We start from the raw sequence: 21459 nt of genomic DNA on the forward strand, positions 1-21459 counted from the left end.
ACAGGTACACATGTGCTCATACTTGATTATTTTGGTGACGTGTAGATCTGTTTGTATGAACTGCAAGGTTTCATACAAGGTGCCTAAGGGTTAAGGCTAATCATGAGACATTTTCTTTACTCACAGACAACATTGGTCCAATACAGGGGCTTACAGCCTTACCTGCCAGTTGTAAACACCTGGGGAACCTTTATGTGGCAATGCTCAGGCGTCCCCCCATGCTAGTGAATTCAGTCTCTGGGGGTGGGGCCAAGTAGTCAGGGTTTTTTTTTTTTTTAAAAGCTCTGGACTGGACAGGGAGCAATTTCAATGTGCAGCCAAGGTTATCAGTCAGGGGTCCACAGTTTCCAGCCTGTGGACCAAATCTGGCCCCCAACTTGTTTTTGTAAATAAAGTTTTATTGGAATGCAGCCACATTCATTGAACACATTATTTTATGGCACTCAGCAGAGCTTATACACCTGCAGAGCTTCATTTATTCTGCAGCCCTTTATGGAAAAAATTTGGCAGACCCTTGCCTGATATGGTCAGTTGTGTTTTTCGGTAATAGCTGTGTGGAATCTGTTAACCACATAGGAATGTTGTAGAGGACAGGGTGTCCTCCTGTAACGTAGGCAACACCGCCATTTCCTGCTACTCCATGGAAAGTGTTTTTGTGAGATACTTCTTTTTCAACTTTATGCTTGAAAAGGCTGCTGCAGTTTCCCTCTGGAATGCGTGCTTCTCCATTTCTGAGAGCAGAAATGACGAGACGGGCCTCCTGTCTTCCCCCTTTTACTGTCATGTTCTTGGCTCAGCAGCTGAAGTCCTTAAGTCCTGAACACACTGTTGTTTAATCGGATCTTCCTCTTTTCTGTGTCCCCCAGTCGTCCTCCTCTTTTATCTCTTTTACTCTCTCCTTTTACTTTGTAAGATGCCTCTCCAGTAAAATTGAATGAATATTCTCCCCCCGCTCAAGTAGCTGTGCACTCAGCTATTCTCCTCGCAAGCATCTTCAGTCCTGGCCCCGAGAGGCTCTCTGAAGGTCCCCTGATCAGCGTGTGCACACACACCAGATAAACACACGCGTGCACACACAGGTCAGTTTTTTTTAGAGCCATTGCTTTAATGACAACGATGCTGTCCCTGTTTGCTTTGAAAGCTCACTTTTGGAATCTCGCTGGTGGCCAACCTGAAGTGTGTCTTTGGGACAGGGCTGTTCTTAATCTTACCTCGTTATGGTGATAAATGAAGTTGGAGCGATTTGTGGGTCTGGTCATCTGTGAGTGGATTGTGTGGGGCTTTGGGGAGACTACCTGTGGCCCCTTAAAAGGGTAAATCTCTGGTGTGTGGTGTTAGGAGCATGCCTCCTTCCTGGGTGCAGGGCGGAATGCAAGGGTCATGTTAAGGGGGAGAATGAAGGCTTCGGAGGAGCCCTGCAGTCCAGTGCTTGGTCTGTATCTTGGCCTTTGTACCAGGCTGGTGGCTAGAGGTGGCCTTCTGGGTGGGGGCAACAAAGAGATGGGAGAAGTCAGGTAGTGAGTGCATAGCCGGTGGAACTAGCTCACAGGTGGCTCATCTTTGTTCTTGATGGGTCCTTGAGGGATCCCACATCCTTTCTGACCCTGACCCGCTTTCAGGGATTGAGAAGGGGAGCTGGGCGCCCCCCTCCACCCCCTTATCAGACTCCAAGTACATTCTCTGCTTGGGGTCTTGGAGGCGACGTCAGGGTGAAGGACCATGCTTCCTTCTTGCAGAGTCTTTCACTGTTGGCCGGCCTTGGCTACTTCCACCCTGTTGTCCCTTTCTATGATTTGGGGAGTAGCTAGAGGAGGCAACAGAGGAGGTAGGGAAGGAGTTCAAGACCTACAAGCTCATGGAGCCGTTGGAATCTGGACCAGCTTGGTTGTCCAAAGACCCACAGCAGACGTGGGGGTGGGGGTGGGGGTGGGCAGGACCTTTGGACCTGGGTCATTAAGCAGAGGCCTTTGCCTGCCGTCAGGGTGAGGAGGAGTTGAAATCTAACCTGAGCAAGAATATACATAGGTTCATGTCCAAGACTAATCGGTCCCCATTCCTCAGATAGATGCCAGGAGTCAAAGGGAGGTACAGCACGCCGGCGGGAGGGTCTGCCTGTTTTGTATTTTCCCTTTCCTTAAATATTTATCCATGTATATGGCTAGGCTGGGTCTTAATTTGTGAGATCTTTGGCCTTCCTTGGCGGCACGTGAACTCTTAGTTGTAGCATGTGGGATCTAGTTCCCTGACTAGAGATCGAACCTGGGCCCCCTGCATTGGGAGCACGGAGTCTTAACCTCTGTACCACCAGGGAGGTTCCTGTTTACCCTTTCTTTCTAATTTGAGCTCCAGACTAGGTCGGTAAAGATCGAAGTCTATGTGGTAAAGGAGGAGTTGGGCTCCCCGTCTTTATCAACATGTCTCTGCAGGGCTCAGAGCCTCTCTAGGTTACAAGCCCGCTGTGTTCTGGGCCTGAAATTCAAAGCAAACTGGCCAGACTCAGTGTCACTTTATCTGCTTTGTTGAGGTTGAACATAGCGTAACCTCTGGCTTTGGAGGATCCACAGTGATGCTGAGCTTCCTAGAAACCAACGATCTGGCTGGGATTGTGCATTCTCCGTATTGAAAGCAACCCAGGCGATAGTTCAGTAGAAACCGGCCAAGTGTTCTCTCAGGCTCTTATCGCCAAGTCAGCCCAGGCCGTCGAGTAGATAATATTGTTGGGATAAACAGAGACATTTTAGTTTTTTTTCTTCCTGGGCTCAAAAGTGTGTTTTCGAGAAGAAGCCAAGTGATGAGCGTTGTTCACTAGTTCCCTCCAGTGCCTGATCTCATGAGGGTGTGGTGGTGTCTTCCAGATCGAAGCAAGGCCGAGATGGACCTGAAAGAGCTGAGTGAGTCTGTCCAGCAGCAGTCTACTCCTGTTCCTCTCATCTCTCCCAAGCGACAGATTCGCAGCAGATTCCAGCTAAATCTCGACAAGACGATAGAGAGTTGCAAAGCACAATTAGGTATGTGTCTTGGCTTGCTTATATCATTATGACCATCATTACAGTCTTTAGGGGGACCACCCAGATGAAATGAAAGCCCGATCCTGGCTGCTGTTTTCGCAGCAAGTTTAACTTCGGCGTGTTGGTTCAACAAAAAATCATTTCTCGTGGCAGAATATTTCACATTTGCTAGTTAATTGTTCAGCGGGTATTTTGAGTTTGTCAGAGTGCATTCTTTGATTGTGGCAGCCTGCTTGTAAGCAGGTGCCGCTTGTAAGCAAGTTTGGAAGCAGGAAGAGCCTTCTGAGTTTGCCATTGTGCTTCTCTGCACATGTTGGTCCGCTTCAGCATCATGCGTATCCCACAAGTGTCCCCAAAACAAATCCTTCCCCTCCAGGCTGGGCCACACGCCCCCCCCCGACCCTGCCCCCGGCACATGCATCCTGTTTCTGTATCTATTACCCCCCCTTCCTCGTCCCCATGCTGCCTGCCTTTTTACACTGCCTACCTGAATCCTATCCCTAAGGCTGAGCTTGGGCATCACCTCCTCCAGGAAGTCTTCCTCGACTGCCCTCCCCATCTGCCCACCTCCTTTGGTCCTTTATGGCTCCAAAGCATCAGTGGTCCTTTTGTGTGGGGGGTATTCCTCCCAGTCTAGACTGGAAGCTCCTTGAGGGCAGAGGTTTGTCTTATAAAGATGTTATAAAGACTGGCCTTCTCCAAGGTACTTGGTCTAATACACATAGTGATCCTCTAGAATGTTTGTTGAAGAGGTAAATGAAGTCAGAAGGTATTTATAAGGAAATAGGGGGTGGCTGGGTCTCAGTAGAGAAAGCCAGTCCAAGATGAGATTTCCATGTCACTGGGTGCTCTGGACCTTTGGGTGAGAAAGGAGCTAGCTGGGAGTCACTGAGGCTGTCCGAGGAAGGCATTCCTTGCTGGGTTGCCCTTTGTTTAGGACATTGAGTGACATGGATGAAATTTTGCAGGCTGTATCCCTCTTGGGTTCTTCCAAGCAGCTGGTCTAGCTCCTCAGTTTGTTGTTGTTAATAAGGATTTATGGAGGGCTTCCCATGCCCCCTGCCCTGTGCATAGATTGTCTTGGAAGTTTGATACTGTTATCAGACTCATTGTACAGGTGAAGAAATGGAGGTTCAGAGAGGTAGTTCACTCGTTAAGGGTCACACAGCTCATAGAAGCGGAGGAACAGGATCTGAATTCACATCCTTTGGGCTCCAGTATCCAAGCATGTGTGGCCATGCTTGTCAGTCTGGTGTCCACCCTTTAGTTGCCAGCTGCACAAACCATGAGATCCAGAAATTAAACCAGATTTGGTTGTTAGATTCTTTCAATTTGAGCCCTGGAGGAGGTGGATATAATTCACTCCTGAACCTGCTGGGCTGCTTGTGGCTCTTAGCCTTTTACAAGTTTCTCTTCCGTGACCCCACTCATGGTAACCATTGCTCTCGAATGAAGACAATACAGAGTTGATGAGTATTTCCTCCTTTCAAAATTGTAGGGTTATTGGATTACTTACCTCCAGGTGGATGATGCTCACTACCGAGAGCAGGAAGGAAACATGAATAGGTTAAATGAAACTACTGTTAGGAATAGGCTTTTGCCCATTTTGGCTTGTGTATATAGGAAACTCCTGCTGTTTTAGTGTTTCTCCTTTTGCTTGAGACGTGGAAATGGGTGACTTTCCTCTGGACTTGGTTACAAGCAGAGCAACAGTAGAAACACAGTGGTATTGACTCTGCTTCAGGGCAGGGAGCCCGGTGGGGGCTGGGCGGCTGGGCCGCCTGGAGACGGTGCTCCCCAGCCGGAAGGGGCCAGTGGTTCTCAGCCCCAGCCAGCCTCGCGGGCCTACGACCCAGAGTGGCCGGGTCTTCTGCTCTTGCAGCACAAGCCTAGCATCTTAATTTTTGTGTGAAACGTCCCGATTTATGAATTGGCCAGGGCGTTCTAAGTTAAAAATAAAAACAAATAACACAATGTTGGAAAGCATTGGGTCAAACCATTGCTTCCTAAATAACACGTCTGCTCCTGTGGCTTGTTGGCTGTCAGTTGCATCCCCTGCTTTAAGCCTTGGCCTGTTTCTTTGAGTCCTGGATACAAAGGGTAATAGACTTAATGCTCTGGGAATTCGTGGGAAGAGCCCTAGTGGTGCCTCGAGCCCATGTCTCTGGCCTCGCCTCTCTGTCTTGGTTTTCTTTGTGTCCCAGGACAAGTGATTTCTCAGGGCCTCTTTTTTTCTAATCTGTAAAATGGATCAGTTTTAACAACGGCTGTGTAGCATTCCCTTCCATCCCTCCCATTCTCTGTGTCCCAGTGAGTTACCCATGCTGCCAAGATTGAGCTCTGGATAAATTAGAAATTCATCTTGAAATGTCAGTAACTGAAACCCTCAGCAGACAAGTTCCATTTGTCACCTGTAGTCAGCTGCAACTTGAGTCTTCTGTTAACCCCCAACCAGGCCAAATGTGATGCAATGTGAAATGTTTCTTTTTTTTATTCCAGCGTTGGGCGTGGAAAATGTTTGCATTTTTTTGGTCCTGCTCTTTATTCTGTGACTACGCCACATGCTGGGTTTTCTTTTTGAATTTAGGCATAAATGAAATCTCGGAAGATGTTTATACGGCTGTCGAGCACAGCGATTCGGAGGATTCTGAGAAGTCAGATAGTAGCGGTAGTGACTCTATCAGTGATGAGGAACAGAGGTCCAAGAACGAGCCAGAAGATGCTGAAGACAAAGAGGGGGCTCAGATGGACAAAGAGCCATCTGCTGTCAAAAAAAAGCCCAAATTGCCGAACCCAGTGGAGACGAAAGAGGAGCTGAAAGTCAGCACGTCACCAGCCAGCGAGAAAGCGGACCCAAGCTCAGTCAAGGAGAAGACGAGCCCCCAGCCTGAGAAGGACTTTTCAGACAAAGCAAAACCCTCGCCTCATCCCACAAAGGATAAGCTGAAGGGAAAAGATGAGACGGATTCCCCAACAGTGCATTTGGGCCTGGACTCCGATTCAGAGAGCGAACTTGTCATAGATTTAGGAGAAGACCATTCTGGGCGGGAGGGTCGAAAAAATAAGAAGGAACCCAAAGAACCATCTCCCAAGCAGGAGGGTAAGTGACTGCACCCGTTTCCGGTTTCTTGGCTTGGTTGTGAGAATGTCACCTTGCCTTTTGTAGTATCACGTGCCATGTCACCCTCTGACATCGTGAAGGGTGGCACAGCAAAGCTTGGATTGGCTCCTGGTCACCCAGCTAGTTACTGAGTGGGACCAGGTCTTAACCTGGGCCTGCCCACCTTTTACCTTCTCAGTACCCAATGTGGTTGATTTTGAGCACAGGAAAAGAAGTCTCTTAGAAAGTAGTAGTTGCTTCCTAACAGTCAAGTCATTTTGAACCTAAGCAGTTTCTTTTCCAATGTGTTCACTTACATGCCTAAAGTGTTTGTCAATGTTAAGATATTGAACAGGGCTGAAATTGTTAAAAGTGTTCAGTTCAAAGACCTTGATGAGTTTATTCTCCTTTACCTCCCCTCATGCTGCCCTGGCATCTCAAAACACATTTTCTTACTAGACTATAAGACCTTTTGGGTCAGTGGCACCAGACTGCTGCATTCTTCTTAAGGCCTCTAGAAATCCAAGGGGGAATTATTGTATGATACCCACCTAAGCCCATGTTCTGCCATATTTGCGTTTAACTGACATGGGCCCGAGGTTTCTCAGCCTTGGCACTAGTTGACTTTTTATGCTAGATAATTCTTTGTCCTGTGTATTGGAGGATGTTTAGCAGTATCCTTGGATGTCAGTAGCATCTACCCAGTGGTGGCCTTCAAAAGGGTCTTAACAAAACAAAATCTCTCCTAGTTGTGGACTACTACCTAAGCACCCCCTTTGCTGCTGTTAGGGACCGAACCAGCAGTGGCTGTTCTCAAGCCTGCTGCATCCCAGGCATGTTGGCAGACCCCCCCAGTGGAACATGGAAATGATTTGAAAGATGTCTGGCCCATGGGCGAAGCAGTCAGCGAATTTCTCAGCTGGCTTGGCAAGTGGGTGGTGAGGGGATTCCAATATACCCAAGAAAGATAATGAAGACTTAATTAAGGGCCCAGGAGAGACACGGCCAAAAGACAAACTGGAGGTTGTAGCCATAAAACCTCTTGTACTTTGTGGGTTACATAAGGGGATAGCCAGGTTTAATTCTGTGGCTCAGTGGTAAAGAATCCTACTGCCAGTGCAGGAGACGTAGATTCGATCCCTGGGTCGGGACGATATCCTGGAGAAGGAAATGGCAATGGTATTTTTGCCTGGAGAATTTCATGGACAGAGGAGCCTGGTGGGCTACAGTCCGTGGGGTCACAAAAGAGCTGGACATGACTTTTAGTGACAGACAACACACAGCTTCTGACAGGAGGTAACTTCTCAATTATGTGTCCCCTGGGGATTTATTTGGCTGCTTAAACAGGAGCAGGATGGGCTTTGAGCATCTTCCTTCTGTGTTTGTATCAACATGAACTGTTCTGGAACCTCAGTTCCTGCAGTTCATTGAAAGAGGATGGAATATCTCTCAGTGATACAAGGCAGGAAGAGAGAGAGGCAGTTGAGTGGGTCAGGAAGGATGGATCACTGCCCCATCCCTTAGAATTATGAATGCCATCTGAAACATCCATTTCTGTGTGGATTGGGATTTGAGGTACCACTTCTGATGCTGCAGAAAGCTATAGGAGTAGCAATTATTCCATGAAGTTTGTGGAATTGTTGGGTCCCAGATGGCAGTGTTCCTATGAATGATACATTTATACTATCCCTCTCTTTCTGGAATAGATCTTTTGTTTGGTTGTGGGGTTTTTTTTGCCCCTTCCAGAAAGGATTTGTGACATACTGATAAAATGGAAATCAAGACATTAGTGAGAAAGATGAAAATAGAACAGTGAGAGATCTGGGGAAAGTTTGTATACAGAAATAATTATTTCAGCCTTCAGAATTAGCAAAGTCAGGCTTCCATTTTGGGTCCGAGCTTCCTGGCAGTCAAAGCAAAAAGGGAAACACATATGAGTGCCTTAAAAGATCTCATGTTTCCCCCCCCCAAATAGAAAGCACTCCAGTTGATAAAATGAAGCTGAGCTGTTCCTCTCACTGGTATCTGGAGCAAATTTCTCTAGGAGCCCCTGAGTATGTGGTGGGACTTTCAAGCAAAGGATGATTCTGAAACATAATTCAGTTAGAGGAACTTTGCAGGGGTTGAAATCCAGAGCCATCTGAGGATGATTTGGGTTTTAAAGATTTGGCTTCGTGTCTGACTCTGCAGTTGAGCATCTTTTCAACGATGTGCTTTCACTTACGAGTTTATTAAGTCAAGGGTGTTTTGGAGAGTGCTTGGTGACCTCCAACTGATCTTCAGTTTGGAGTGCAGCTTATACACAGAATCTGAATCCTCAGATAGAAAGATGGCTGTCCTAGCTAGAGGTCCCAGAGCAGAGGCTAAGGGAGCTCACTTCAGGACCTTGACTATGCTTACCCGGGTCACATCAGTCATTTCCAGCCTTCTCTTAAAAAGTCCTTTTTTAATGTACAAGACAGCAACCTAAGTCTGATATAAGTAGGTTAGTTGGGTGGGCTCACTTTTGGAGTGTTGACCTTTAAGAAATTCACTTCTTTTTGAGACTACAGGTGATTATACACTCCCAAATTTTTAGGACAAATGGAATTTTCCATGGCCCTTCCTCTCCCTATCCAGCCCACCCCCCCCAAATAAACCATCAGCATCTTCTAGAAATTAAAATGTTTTAGTGTCTAAATGAAACACTCCCCCTCTGCCAAGAGTGTGTCAAGACTGGAATGTTTTTTTTTTTTAAATTCGGAAAAGAGCTCCAATGGGACTCTTGCAGAGCGGTAACCCATCTACAAAGCCAGCTGTTTGCTTTTGCAAGATGAGAGAGAGCAAAAGAGCTTTTTGTGGTTGCCCTTTGCCCAAGGACGGTTCAGGCTAGCTAATCAACAAGGGCAGTATATTTTTAAACCTCATGGCAGAAAAGAGAGGCACTAAAGATGCTTTTGCAGGTTAGAAGCTTTGCCTGTGGGATCTCTGCCTTTTTAAGAAGGGCCAAGCTCAAAGCCACCTTTGCCCCTGGAAGGGGAAGGGGCAGAGGTTGTGTCCGACATCTGGAAGGTTGTCCTGGGCAAGGATGGGGGCTCCTCACTCTAGGTAGAGATCTTCTCCTAGCCCCACCCTGTGCTCTTGCCCAGGACCTTGGCTGAATTTTTCCCCAGAGGAGCAAGAGGCCAGTCAGTTGTGATAACCACCGAGACACCCCCACCCCCAGGCAGTAAAGTCAGCCTGTCAACACTCCTTTCCTTTCACACTTCTTGGTTTTTCCAGACCCACCATTAACTGAAAATTTCCCCTAGAATGATCAAGAGCTCATGTCTTTTTTTGGGTGATAGAAATCTAAAAATGACAGGCATGGAGTCATGCGGCGGAAGTGTGCTGAGCCCCTAAAAAAGGTGTAGCCCTTATTAAGGGCTTCCTTGGTAGCTCAGCTAGTAAAGAATCCGCCTGCAATGCAGGAGGCCCAGATTCTTTCCCTGGGTCAGGAAGCTCCCCCCCGGGGAAGGAAGGAAAAGGCAACCCACTCCGGTATTCTTGCCTGGGAAATCCCATAGACAGAGGAGCCTGGCCAGGCTATAGTACATGAGATTGCAAAAGAGTCGGACACAACTGAGCGACTTCACTTTCAGTCCTTCTGAAAAAGAGTTTGATGTCAGGCACATCGTCTGAGATCAAGGATGCTGACTTGCACCCGTGTTTTTTGTGTGAATCCCGGGGAATCCTCTCTGAGGACGCAGGTTCATCTCTGCAGGGCCTAGGGCCCTTGCAGTAGTAACTGACCTCCTCCCCCTTACAGACGAGCATTCATGTGGTCATCCCCTCTCTGCTGCTCAGTGCTTCTGGCTCTAACCTGCCTTCCAACCAGCCCTTCTCACTGCCTGCCCTCACTCACCAATATGCTGCCGATTCCTGGGCATGTCTTGGCTAAAGCTGTTCCCCTCCAAATTCTCCCTGCTGCCTGTTGACATCCTGCCCTCCTCCCTTAAAGCCCAGCTCCTCCCAGAAGATACACTCCAAAAGGCAGCTTTTTTCAAACTTGAGTCACTCACATTCATTCTTTTTGCCATACCCAAGACCTGCTTGTACAATTATTGACTTAATAGATTTTTTATTTGAAGCAGCAGATATTTTTTTAAAAAAACAAATTGAACTCAATTTTGGACTTAAACTTGACTACCACACAGTAGGTGAAATAGTATTTTGTGCTCTGCATAAGATGTAACAGGAATAACTGCAGTCAAAACAAAAGCAAGGCTTCTAAATTCTCCATAAATACCATTTTGCTGGGGAAGGTTCTGGCCTTGGGGCGGAGTTCCCTTGAGTGTTAGGTGTCAAGGCTGCCAGGACCACACTGAGACTGTTCTGGAAGGAATTAGAAGAGATGAAAGACAGTACTCTTCTTTCTGGGTGATTCATTGTTATTCAGTGCTTTGACCATTGGGAGGCTGTCTAGTTCCTTGGGGTACATGCTCTGTAGGTTTCCTGGCCAAGAAAAGGCTTCCTGTTAATCTCCAGATGGACTTTGGCTAAGTCTTTCTCAAAGTGCTCACTGAACTCTAACTTTGTAAAACAAGGTACTTGCAGTGATTGTGTTCATCCACTGGGTCATCGACTAGCAGGTGGGCAACTCCAGGCCAGGGCGTGGGTCATGTTGGCCTCAGTCCCCTGGAGGCCTTGACAAGTATCTCAAAAGTGAGCCAGCATGTAACCCAAGGAGGCTGATGTTTTACGCTAGAACCTGCTGCAGAAGTGGCCTTAGCATATAAAGTGACAGTGTGCCCATTCGCGGGGAGGTCCTTGGCATGCTAGCCTGCCAAGGGATGGTCACCTAGAACTCGCTGGCCTGGAGACCCTGCAGGCCAGCCTGAGTCCCGTCTACTTTCTGTTTTGTGTTTTCATGCCTTGGCTTCAGTCGTAGGTAAAGCTCCACCATCCACGACAGCGGGCGGCCAGTCACCCCCTGAAACGCCGGTCCTCACCCGCTCATCCTCCCAAACTCCCACGGCTGGGGTCACGGCCAGCACCACGTCCACAGTCACGGCCCCGGCCGCCGCCGCCGCCACCACCACCGCCACCACCACCACCACGGGAAGCCCGGTGAAAAAGCAGAGGCCGCTTTTACCGAAGGAGACTGCCCCGGCCGTGCAGCGGGTCGTGTGGAACTCATCAAGTAAGTTTCAAACGTCCTCCCAAAAGTGGCACATGCAGAAGATGCAGCGCCAGCAGCAGCAGCAGCAGCAGCAGCAGCAGCCGCAGCCTCAGGCTTCCCAGGGGACGAGATATCAGACCAGACAGGCTGTGAAAGGTACCGAGCCTCCCCCTCTGCTCTCCGTGGCGCCCGCTCCCTTTTCGCCACATGGACAGGAGAAAAATCGTCCTCGTTTTATTTTTTTCAGTTCCCCTTCGTTGCCTGGCCACCGTATCCTGGAGGCCTGACACATTCCATTTGGCATTATTTTAAAAAATTGTTTTGCAGCTTGCTTTTTTGTACTTTTCTTTTTTCCTTTTTCATTTTATAAACGGTACATGCACGTCTTCTCAGAAAGGGGTGAAATAGATGCCTAGACACACAAAAATCTGTTGTCTTGATTGACTTTCTATTTCATTCTCCACCCTTTCTCTGAGGTTATTGTTAACCATAAGATCTTTTTTTAATGCATGTATGCATATATATTTATGTGTATATATATATATGCCTTCATAAAAGTATTATTTTTTTTTTTCTTTTTGGAAACATAAAAATGGTACCATCTTTGCCTTTTTTTTACCCCCCCACCCATCAGCATGGTTTGGAGGTCCATTCATGTCAGTACATAGAGCTCTCCCTGATTCTTTTGGACTGCTGCGTAGTATTCCACAGTTTATTTAATAAAAGTATTCCCCTACAGATAGACATGTAGGTTGCTTCCAGTTTTTCCCTGTTGTTAACAGTGCTGCAATGAATACCTTTGTATAAGTCTCCTCATGCATGCCCGTGAACCCCTGGGCATTATTTTTGAAAGAGTACAGTATGAGAAGTGGATAGTAAAGGATACCTTAATAAGTAGGGATTAGCCCCCCTACGCAAGAAGATCCAGCATCAGGAACCGTTGCTGAAGCTCGGAATGACAGCTCCCAGCAGGAGGCTCCATTTGGGCTGACGTAAAGCCGAACAAAGCGCTGATCCGATGGGTACTAGTTTGTCCAGCTCTCGTGAGGACTGACAACAGGGCTTGTTTCATGGGGAAACCCGCATTGAGATCCTCCGTGGTTGGGCTCCTTGATCGAAACTCTCACATACTGAGTGCACCCTTGTGAGTAGAACTCTTTGAGAGTTGCAGCAGGTTGTGAAATGAAAAAGTAGCCAGATCTTGAACTGGGCCCCCAGTGAAGCCCTTCAAAGGTTGGGGCAGAAGGAGACTGAGCGATTGGACACAGTGTTGGAGTACAGCTGGATCGATCCTGCTGTCTGAGGAGCTGCTGGGCAGAACCGAGTCTGGGATCTTTCAGGTTGGGATGGTCAGTTCCAGTCTCCTGAATTCATAGCCCTTAAGTATAATGAGCCATCCCGGGGAACTTGGGAGCTGGCAAGAAGGAGCTCATTGATGGTATGGTTCCTAATTCCCAGATTGTCCTATTAACGATAAACAAAGCTGGCCATTAGTTGAAGTAGTTAAGACAGATTTTAATCTGCTATATACTATTGCAGTAGGGCACAATGTCCGATATGAACTGAAGTCAGCTTCAACGTGTACACTGGGGACTGGGGTTTTAAAGGGAGAATTTGGGAATAGGGAGGGGGAATCGTAAGGGCTCTGTACAGTCAGAAAGGGACAGTTTTACACAAAGTGGGAAGGGGGTGTTGGTCCATGTGAAATGTCTGGGTTTGCTGACTCTGGTACCTCTTAAATGTAGGCTTCTGCCCTCCCACAGAGACTGGATAATGGGCCCTATCGTTAGGTGTTGACTGGAGCAAATCGGCATTTCTATTGGCAGCCTTGAGTTTTCTTAGGTGGGGACTTTAAAGGGGTGGGGGTCATCCTAGGGGTGCAGCCTTGAGCTGTTGGAAACCGTATTAGTCCTTATAGACCCAGATGGAGGTCTCACTGAGAAAGGGCTTGGAGGAACCTCGCTTGAGTTTGGCCGACGAGAGAATTTTTGTCCCTTGAAAGCAGAGAAAGTCGAATGGTGTGGGTTGGGCCCTGCTCCCACCACAGCTTCGAGCTGGGGCAGCCTTCCTGAGGCAGTGGGGTGACCAGGAGCCTTTGCTTTCCCAGCTGTCCAGCAGAAAGAGATCACACAGAGCCCATCCACCTCCACCATCACCCTGGTGACCAGCACCCAGTCGTCGCCCCTGGTCACCAGCTCAGGGACCACTAGCACGCTCGCATCTTCGGTCAGCGCAGACCTGCCCATCGCCACCGCTTCAGCTGATGTCGCTGCAGATATCGCCAAGTACACTAGCAAAGTGAGTGCCTGCTGCGGGAGTGGGGAGGACCAGCCTTGGATCTTTCCAGGAATTAAAGGGGACTGGGAAGTGGTGGAGTCCCTTTCCAACTCGCCTGTCCTCTCGGCATCTTCCTTGTGGAGGGGTGTGCTGGGCAGTCTACCCTGCTCTGTGTTCACTTGTGGGCACCCTCTCTGTGCAGGTTTTGCCTTCTCTCTTCTAAAATTTATTCTGTTGAAGTATAAGTGATGTACAATATTGTATTAATTTCTACTGTATAGCAAAATGATTCAGTTATATACACACAGACTTTTTCATATTCCTTTCCATTATGGTTTATCACAGGATAATGGTTGTAGTTCCCTGTGCTATACAGTAGGACCTTCTTGTTTATTCTGTGTATAATAGTTTGCATCTGGTAATCCCAGACTCCCAATGCATCCCGTCCCCCAGCCCAGCCCTCCTCTCCACTTCTCCCTCAATTTGCCAAGTGCTTTTATGCTCACTGTTGAATTCGGGCAAGTAAAGCTTGCAGCTCTCCTTGCTGTCAAATGCAGGTGCTCTGGAGTGATGTTCAGGTTCATGTCTGTAGAACCCATGTAGTGAAAATCACCACGAGAACTGCAGCTCCCAGGGGAGTCCATTCTGCTCTCTGCTGGGGCGTAGAACAGTGTTTGATACATAGTTGTAGAATGAAAGCAGGTTGCTGCCTAACTTCTCATTGGGCTTCTTATCAGTACCTTTTTTTTTTTAACGTGTACAGTTTTTAAAGTCTTTATTGAATTTGTTGCAATATTGCTTTATTTTCCTTCTTTTAAAATGTTTTGGTTTTTTGACTGCAAGGCATGTGGGATGTTAGCTCCCTGACTAAGGAATCAAACCCATACCCCCCACAGTGGAAGGCAGAGTCTCAACCACTGGACTGCCAGGGACGTCCTCACACCCATTTTATAGATGAGCACACTGGGAACTGGCCAGGCCACACAACCTGTCCAGGGTCACATAATCCGTGAATGTCTACCTGGCATTTGAATGATAGCAGCCAGGATCTAGAGTATCCGCTTAACCCGGCTTTGAGCTGACTTGTGAATTCACATCAGGCCTGCTGACCACAGTTGTCCAGTGTCCACAAACCTATTGTTCTTACATGTGGCTTTTTAAAGCAACCGTGCTTGAGTCAGTGTGGCTAAAGAGATAAAACCCAAGTCTTGGGGTAACATCTCTTTATTTAGTATTTCTGTTCCCCCCCTTTTGAATAAAAACACAAGAATTTTTATTGAGTCCCTGAGTTTCAGAACAGGAAGGGTTCAACTATTAGGCATGGTTGCATCCTCAGGGTTTTTGTCTTACCTGTTCATCACCTTGAACTAGGATTGGCTTCATATTTTTATTTATAGTGACATAATAGAAGTAAAATTAAGTCTAAACTCACCAGATCCTGTTCTTCAAGGCTTGAAGCCTAAGTCCATCTTTCTTCTGTTAAAAGGAGTGATTCACATGAAAGTGTTAAAGAATTAATGCAAGCTTCCCTGGTGGCTTGTTGGTAAAGAATCTGCCTGCCAATGCAGGAGACATGGGTTCCATCCCTGATGCGGGAAGATCCCACACACGCTACAGCAACTAAGCCCATGCACCGCAACCCCCAAGCCTGTGCTCCAGAGCCTGGGAACGGCAACTCCCGAAGCCTGTGCCTAGAGCCCGTGCTCTCCATCCAGCACAGGAAGCCACCGCAGTGAGAAGCCTGCACAGCAGCTGAAGAGTAGCCCCCATTCGCTGCAACTAGATGGAAGCTTGTGAAGCAACAAAGACCCAGCACAGCCAGAAATAAATGCATAAATAAAGTTATATTCAAAAAAAAGAATTAATGGTACCACGAGGAGACTTTCTTCCTAACAAGATCTGTTGTAGAATTTCAAGAGAACTGAAAGAGGGTACTTTTTAAAATTTACTGACTTAAGATGTCTGATATTGCCTAAATAGCTTTTTTTAAAAAAATTATTTATCTGTTTCACTGTTCCGGGTCTTTAGTTGTGGTGCGCAGATTCTTAGTTCACATGTGGTATCTAGTTCTCTGACCAGGAATCAAACCCAGGCCCCCTACATTGGAGGTGCAGAAGCTTAGCCACTGGACCACCAGGGAAGTCCCCCCACATGGCTTCTCGTTTGCTTGCCATTGATTGGATTTCTTGTATCGCCTTCTGTTGATTTGGTCCAAGTTGTCCATTTACAGGTGAGAAAACTGAGGCTGCTACGCAGCTCAGGCTGGTGTTCACACCAAGCCCAGTATTCTCCACTCCTGCAGCCCTTTTTATTCCATCTCCTACAGTTCTCCCCCTTACTCATGGAGCAGAATTGAGGAATGAACTTTTTGATAGGCATTTTCTTTGCAGTTAAGAAAATACACTCAGCAACATAGTTTTGGAGCTGGTGAACTTGCTTGTGTCTGAGGTGACCCAGAGTTGAAGACCCAGATTTGTGTGTTTTGGCAGAAGGGCTCTTTTTATTAATGTTGAGTTCTTTGCTATATTTGGAAGTGAGAACAAAGGTCAGTCCACAAATTCATGATTTCTTTAAAATGGAATGTAACTATGGCATTAGTAAAGTATTGGATTTCATCCACTCTCTAAAGTTTTCTCATAAAGCAATTTCGTTGAAATATTTTAAATGGACCTGAGCAGGGAGGCCCGTACAGAATGGCTGACCATAAAGCACAAAGTGTTTTTGCTGGCAACGTACCCCTGTGGTCCCTGCAACAAGGAGGAGAACTAATATTTCAGCAGATACTTTATTCATTTTCCGCCTATTTTGGGGGTGAATTGGGGGTTACTCTTTTGGGGATTGGCAGCAGTTTTGTGATCACATGTCCTTGAGAATTAATTCTTCTGTGAAAATAAGAAAACAGGTATTACTTTATGAACTCCTCAGCTGGTATGGAACCACAGTCTCCTCTTTTTCTCATTTAATCCTTGTACATACCGTACAAGGGGGCACTGTTGTTATCCTTGTTTTATGCCTGGGGCTCAGAGAGAGTTGTAGATGGCAAGATATGATGGCAGGAACAAATCTCAGGCATCAGATCCAAGGGTGCGCTTTGTCCTCTTTTCTTGCTGAATTGGAGCAGACTGCACGGCACCGGGCGTCTTGGCGGTGGCCGGGCCAGGGCCGAGGCCTGGTTTGGTCTCCTGTCCCTTCCCGCCCTTCCTGTGATGTGGGAGGGCTCAGCGGCTGTGTGCCCGTTTAGGTCACCTCAGCATGGAGGAGAGTCCCCTGTGCTGAGCAGTCCGTTCTCATGAGCTGTCTGTTGTATACACAGTAGTGTGTGTATGTCGGTCCCGGTCTGAACCTCCCTGTTCACCCATCCCCTCCCTTGGTAGCCGAAAGTTCGTTTTTTACATCTGTGATTCTGTTTCTGCTTTGCCAGTAAGTTCATCTCTGCCATTTGTTTGGATTCCACATAGAAGTGATATTGGACAGTATTTTGCTCTTTCTGTCTTACTTCACTCTGTGTGACAGTCTCTAGGCTCGCGCATGTCTCTGCAAATGGCGCTGTTCCGTGCCTTGTTTAAGGCTGAGCGGTACTCTGTTGTATATAGGTACATCTTCTGTATCCGTTCCTCTGTTGATGGACACTTTAGGTTTTGTCCGAGCCCCGGCTATCGTCAGCAGTGCTACAGTGGACACCGGGGTGCGTGCCTCCTTTTGAATTACGGTTTTCTCCAGATACATGCCTAGGAGTAGGGTTGCTGGCTCACACGGTAGCTCTGCTGTTAGTTTTTTAAGGACCCTCCATATAATTCTCCTTAGCGGCTGCACCAATTCACATTCCCACCAACAGTGGAGGGGGGTTCCCTTTTCTCCACCCTCTTTCCAGCATTTATGGTTTGAGATTTTCTGATGATGGGCATTCTGACTGCTGTGAGGTGGACACCTTATGGTAGTTTTGATTTGCATTTCTCTAATCATCAGTGGTGTTGAGCATCTTTTCGTATGTTTGTTGGCCATCTGTATATCTTCTCTGGAGAAATGTCTAGTTAGATCCCCCCCCCCCATTTTATGATTGGGTTATTTGGGGGTTTTTTGAGCTGCATGAGCTGTTTGTATATTTTGGAGAGTAATTCTTTAATGCCTTATCGGTTGCTTTATTTGCAAATGTTTTCTCCCATTGTGAAGGTTGTCTTTTTGTTTTATTTATGGTTTCCTTTGCTGCATACAGATAGATTTTGGATATATGTCATCTAGAAAAAGTCTCAGGGAAGTTGATCACTCAAATTGTTTCTCTTTTTATCTTTTCAGATGATGGATGCAATAAAAGGCACGATGACGGAAATATATAACGATCTTTCTAAGAACACTACTGGAAGCACAATAGCTGAGGTCAGAGGTGACACATGCCATTCTTGTTTTTTTTTGTGGTTGTTATCTGTTTCATATATAGTTTTTAAAGTTTTTAAAAATTGGAGTAAAATTCCTTTACAGTGTTGCTAGTTTCTGCCGTATAACAGTATGAACCAGCTGTATGTATACGTGTGTCTCCTCTCCCTTGAGCCTTCCTCCCGTTCTTCACTCCCTGTTTGCTAAGGGTGTTTTCTCTGGGCTGATATGGGGGCGCCCTGAAGTTCTCTGGAAACCCCTCTCAGGTTCTGGCCCCGGTCCCCAGGCTTGCTCTGCCTTGATGGTGGTGTTGAGGGCATTTCTTCACTTGGCTGGGAAGCTGGTGCTGTGGAGACACACCCTGCTCTCTGCGATCACCTCACTTCTAACCAAACAGCCAAAACCAAAGCCTGAGTTATTGACCCACTGGCGAAATAGAAACCAGTTATTTTGGCCCCATATAAAATTGGCTCCTTCGTCATCTCCTGAAGTTTGGACTTTTTTATTCAAGTGATCTTGGTGTTCAAGAGGTAGTATCCCAAACTTCCTCAATTTAGGCGGTTACTTAGAGAATGGAGTGGTTAAAACATGGAAATGTCCACTTATGAAGTGACCACTTATTATTTTTTTTTTTTAAAAGAAAAGCCTCCCTGAATTTTCTTCCTAGGATAATGTCGGTGCAAGCCAGCTGCAAACGGGTCCCTTGGGGAAATGACAGTTGGCAGGACTTGTTGAGATCATTGAAAGTCACAATGGAAAGTGAGGGGAACCTCACATAGAACCATTGATGTGAGAGCGCAGGCAGAGTGAGGCTGGCACCCGGAAAAAGAGGGGAACATCTCCAGGAAGATGCTCTGATGGGCCTAAACAGAGAACTGTGTGCTTCAGCTTTTTTTTTTTTTTTTTTGCTACACTGAGCCGTTTATAGGATTCTAGTTCCTTGACTAGAGATTGAACTTGTGACCTCTGCATTGGGAGCGTGGAGTCTTAACCACTGGACTGCCAGGGAAATTCTGAGAGAGCTGGGCAAATGTAAAGATTTCAGGGAGGTCCCAAGAAAAATCAATGAATCTCTTTAGGTATTTTTGCTATATGACCGTCTTTATGATTATGCTGGGGTGTCAAACAACAAGGCCAAATGCTGTTTTTAGAAAAACCTCCTCTCCTTCACCCTGACCTGTCGTCATACTTCATTCCTTTTTGTTCATTTAATTGATGTCGGGTTACCTGAAACCTTGGGTCTCGACACATGTCAGAATATGCCAGATTTTAATGAGGTAATATACAGCCCCCTTCCACAAGTAGAGGCAGCATTTCTGCAGTGATACAGTACGATTGTTCCCACCCTGTTGGAAGAATCAGAATTTCTCAGCCTTGAAGCTCCTGACGTTGGTGCCAGATGTTTCGCTCTGGTGGGGGCCGTCCTGTCCGTCTGGGATGTTGAGCACAATTTCCAGTCTCTACCCTCTGGATGCCAGAAACAACCCAGAATGTCTCCAGGCACTGTAGTGTCATAGACAGAGGAGGGGGGCAAAAGTCATCCCAGTTAAGAACCATGGCGATGATTAAACACTGTCAGCAGCCTTGTATCAGTTCAGTTTGGGTTTATATTTTCTTCTCTCCAGATGAATTTGGCCCCAAATATACTCCTCCTCCCCTCCACCCCAAATACCCCATGGTTTCCAGAATGGTTAAACTTTGGGATTTCAGGTGAATGATTATGGCCCCCACCCAAAACTTTAGGTCAAAGATAAAGCTGTTTTTAGGATGTTTTTAATTTTTTTAGGCCAAAGTCCTGCTCAAAGCTATTTCATATAGTAAGTCTCTTACGTGTGAACCATCAAATTGGGAACTTTCAAAGACGCGAATGTTTGCATGTCCAGTCACGTAGGTTAGTTCACATGTCTGGCGCACGTCGTCACGCGCGTACCCACTCCGTGTCTGGCGCACGTCATCACGCGCGTACCCCCTCCGTGTCTGGCGCACGTCGTCACGCGCGTACCCCCTCCGTGTCTGGCGCACGTCGTCACGCGTGTACCCCCTCCGTGTCTGGAGCACGTCGTCACTCGCGTACCCCCTCTGTGTCTGGCGCACGTCCTCACGTGCATACATGCTCTGCAAGCGGTTGTGCTTTGCGTGCTTTACAGTATAGGGTGCAGTATTACAGTATCTTTATCTCAAAGACAGGATGTCCAGAAGCAAGCATAAAAGCAGCGGTGGTGTAGCTGGTACTGTACTATATAGCCAATTGTATTAGTTGGTTGCTTAGGCTAACTTTGTTGGACTTACAAACAAATTGGGCTTATGAACGGGCTCTAGGAATGGAATTTGTTCGTATGTAGGGGACTCACTGTACTATTTATTTTGAAAATCTGGTCTTCTTTTTCGCTTTAAATGGCTTTTCCTGGAGTATCTCTTAGAAAAGATGAATCACTTGTATTTGGTTTTTTGAAGCAGAATTTCTCGTGAATTTGGATTAACTCACTGGCACCCATCTGGGGGAGGCCAGCAGAGACCAGGCTGCCCGCCCTTTGACTCAGCACGTGACGTTAACGCATAGAAAGAGCTGGAGCTTCTGAGCCCTATTGGCAATAGGCACCCAGATGCGCTTTGTAAGTCTTTCTGTCCCTTTACAGATCCGCAGGCTGAGGATTGAGATAGAGAAACTCCAGTGGCTGCACCAACAGGAGCTCTCGGAAATGAAACACAACTTGGGTAAGTGCTGCTGACCTGGTCTGCACTGATGAAGGTTCTGGATAGGAACTTCTTACCGTGTCTACAGTTGGGCCCAGATGTGAACTGGGTCAAAAGTAGGCCAGGGGGATGTAGCATTCCTGGGGAGAACACAGCATCCTGGGGAGTCTAACCTGGAGAAACCAGATATGAAGCAGGAGCTGGCAGGAACCCCGTTTCCTCTCTTCCAAATACCAACACCATCAGCAACCAGTTCATCCCAACAGCTGTGGTGGCTGCTCCTGCTTGTGAGCTCTGACCTGTTGTAAAATTGAGAGACATCTCAGTAGCCTGAGCAGTTTGATAATTGTCCTGTCAGCCTAATGATCAGTCCTGATGTCCTGTCTGGCAGATTAGATCCACTGCCACTAAACACATCAAAAGGAAATATATCCAAGTTGTAGCCCCAGCTCTGCCCATGTTAGCAGCTGTGTGCCTTAGTTTCCTCATCTGTGAAATGGGTATTATAGTAGTAGACACCTCCTTAAGATTAAGAATTAAAAGAGTTCATATTTATAAAGTGTTTACAACAGTGCCTAAGATCATAGGTGTTGTATAAGTATTTTGATAGAAAAAAAAAAAGCTTAAGATCATAGGTGTTGTATAAGTATCTTGATAGAAAAAAAAAAGCTTATATGAATGATAAATTTCAAAATGAATTGAGTGAAAATTGTTCTGAGGATTTATGTGCGCACTTCCTGCGGAGTCCCCACGGGGCCCCATTATCAGTATCCTAGGGACCTGACATTCCTGATTACAAATAGTTCCTCAGGTTGGCTCGGTGGATGCCCATTTTACAGATGAGGACGTTGGAGCTCAGGGAGGCTGGG

At 46.9% G+C, this 21459-nt stretch overlaps 1 protein-coding gene across 19 annotated transcripts in view; it reads left to right on the forward strand.

Moving 5' to 3' along the window:
• The window catches only part of ZMYND8 (zinc finger MYND-type containing 8), a 123107-nt gene that overhangs the window by 90870 nt on the left and 10778 nt on the right, over positions 1 to 21459 (forward strand). For 13 of the 19 annotated variants that reach the window (XM_040248121.1, XM_040248129.1, XM_040248127.1 and 10 more), the window contains 6 exons: positions 2856 to 3008; positions 5596 to 6108; positions 11012 to 11404; positions 13356 to 13546; positions 17819 to 17899; positions 20533 to 20611. In XM_040248121.1, the coding sequence (XP_040104055.1) occupies positions 2856 to 3008; positions 5596 to 6108; positions 11012 to 11404; positions 13356 to 13546; positions 17819 to 17899; positions 20533 to 20611 (1410 nt within the window). The remainder of the gene's footprint in view (positions 1 to 2855; positions 3009 to 5595; positions 6109 to 11011; positions 11405 to 13355; positions 13547 to 17818; positions 17900 to 20532; positions 20612 to 21459) is intronic. The other 6 variants (XM_040248130.1, XM_040248134.1, XM_040248132.1 and 3 more) reach the window with 1 other exon arrangement.

This window comes from Oryx dammah, unplaced genomic scaffold (genome assembly GCF_014754425.2).
Source record: "Oryx dammah isolate SB20612 unplaced genomic scaffold, SCBI_Odam_1.1 HiC_scaffold_10, whole genome shotgun sequence".
Lineage (NCBI taxonomy): Eukaryota > Metazoa > Chordata > Mammalia > Artiodactyla > Bovidae > Oryx > Oryx dammah.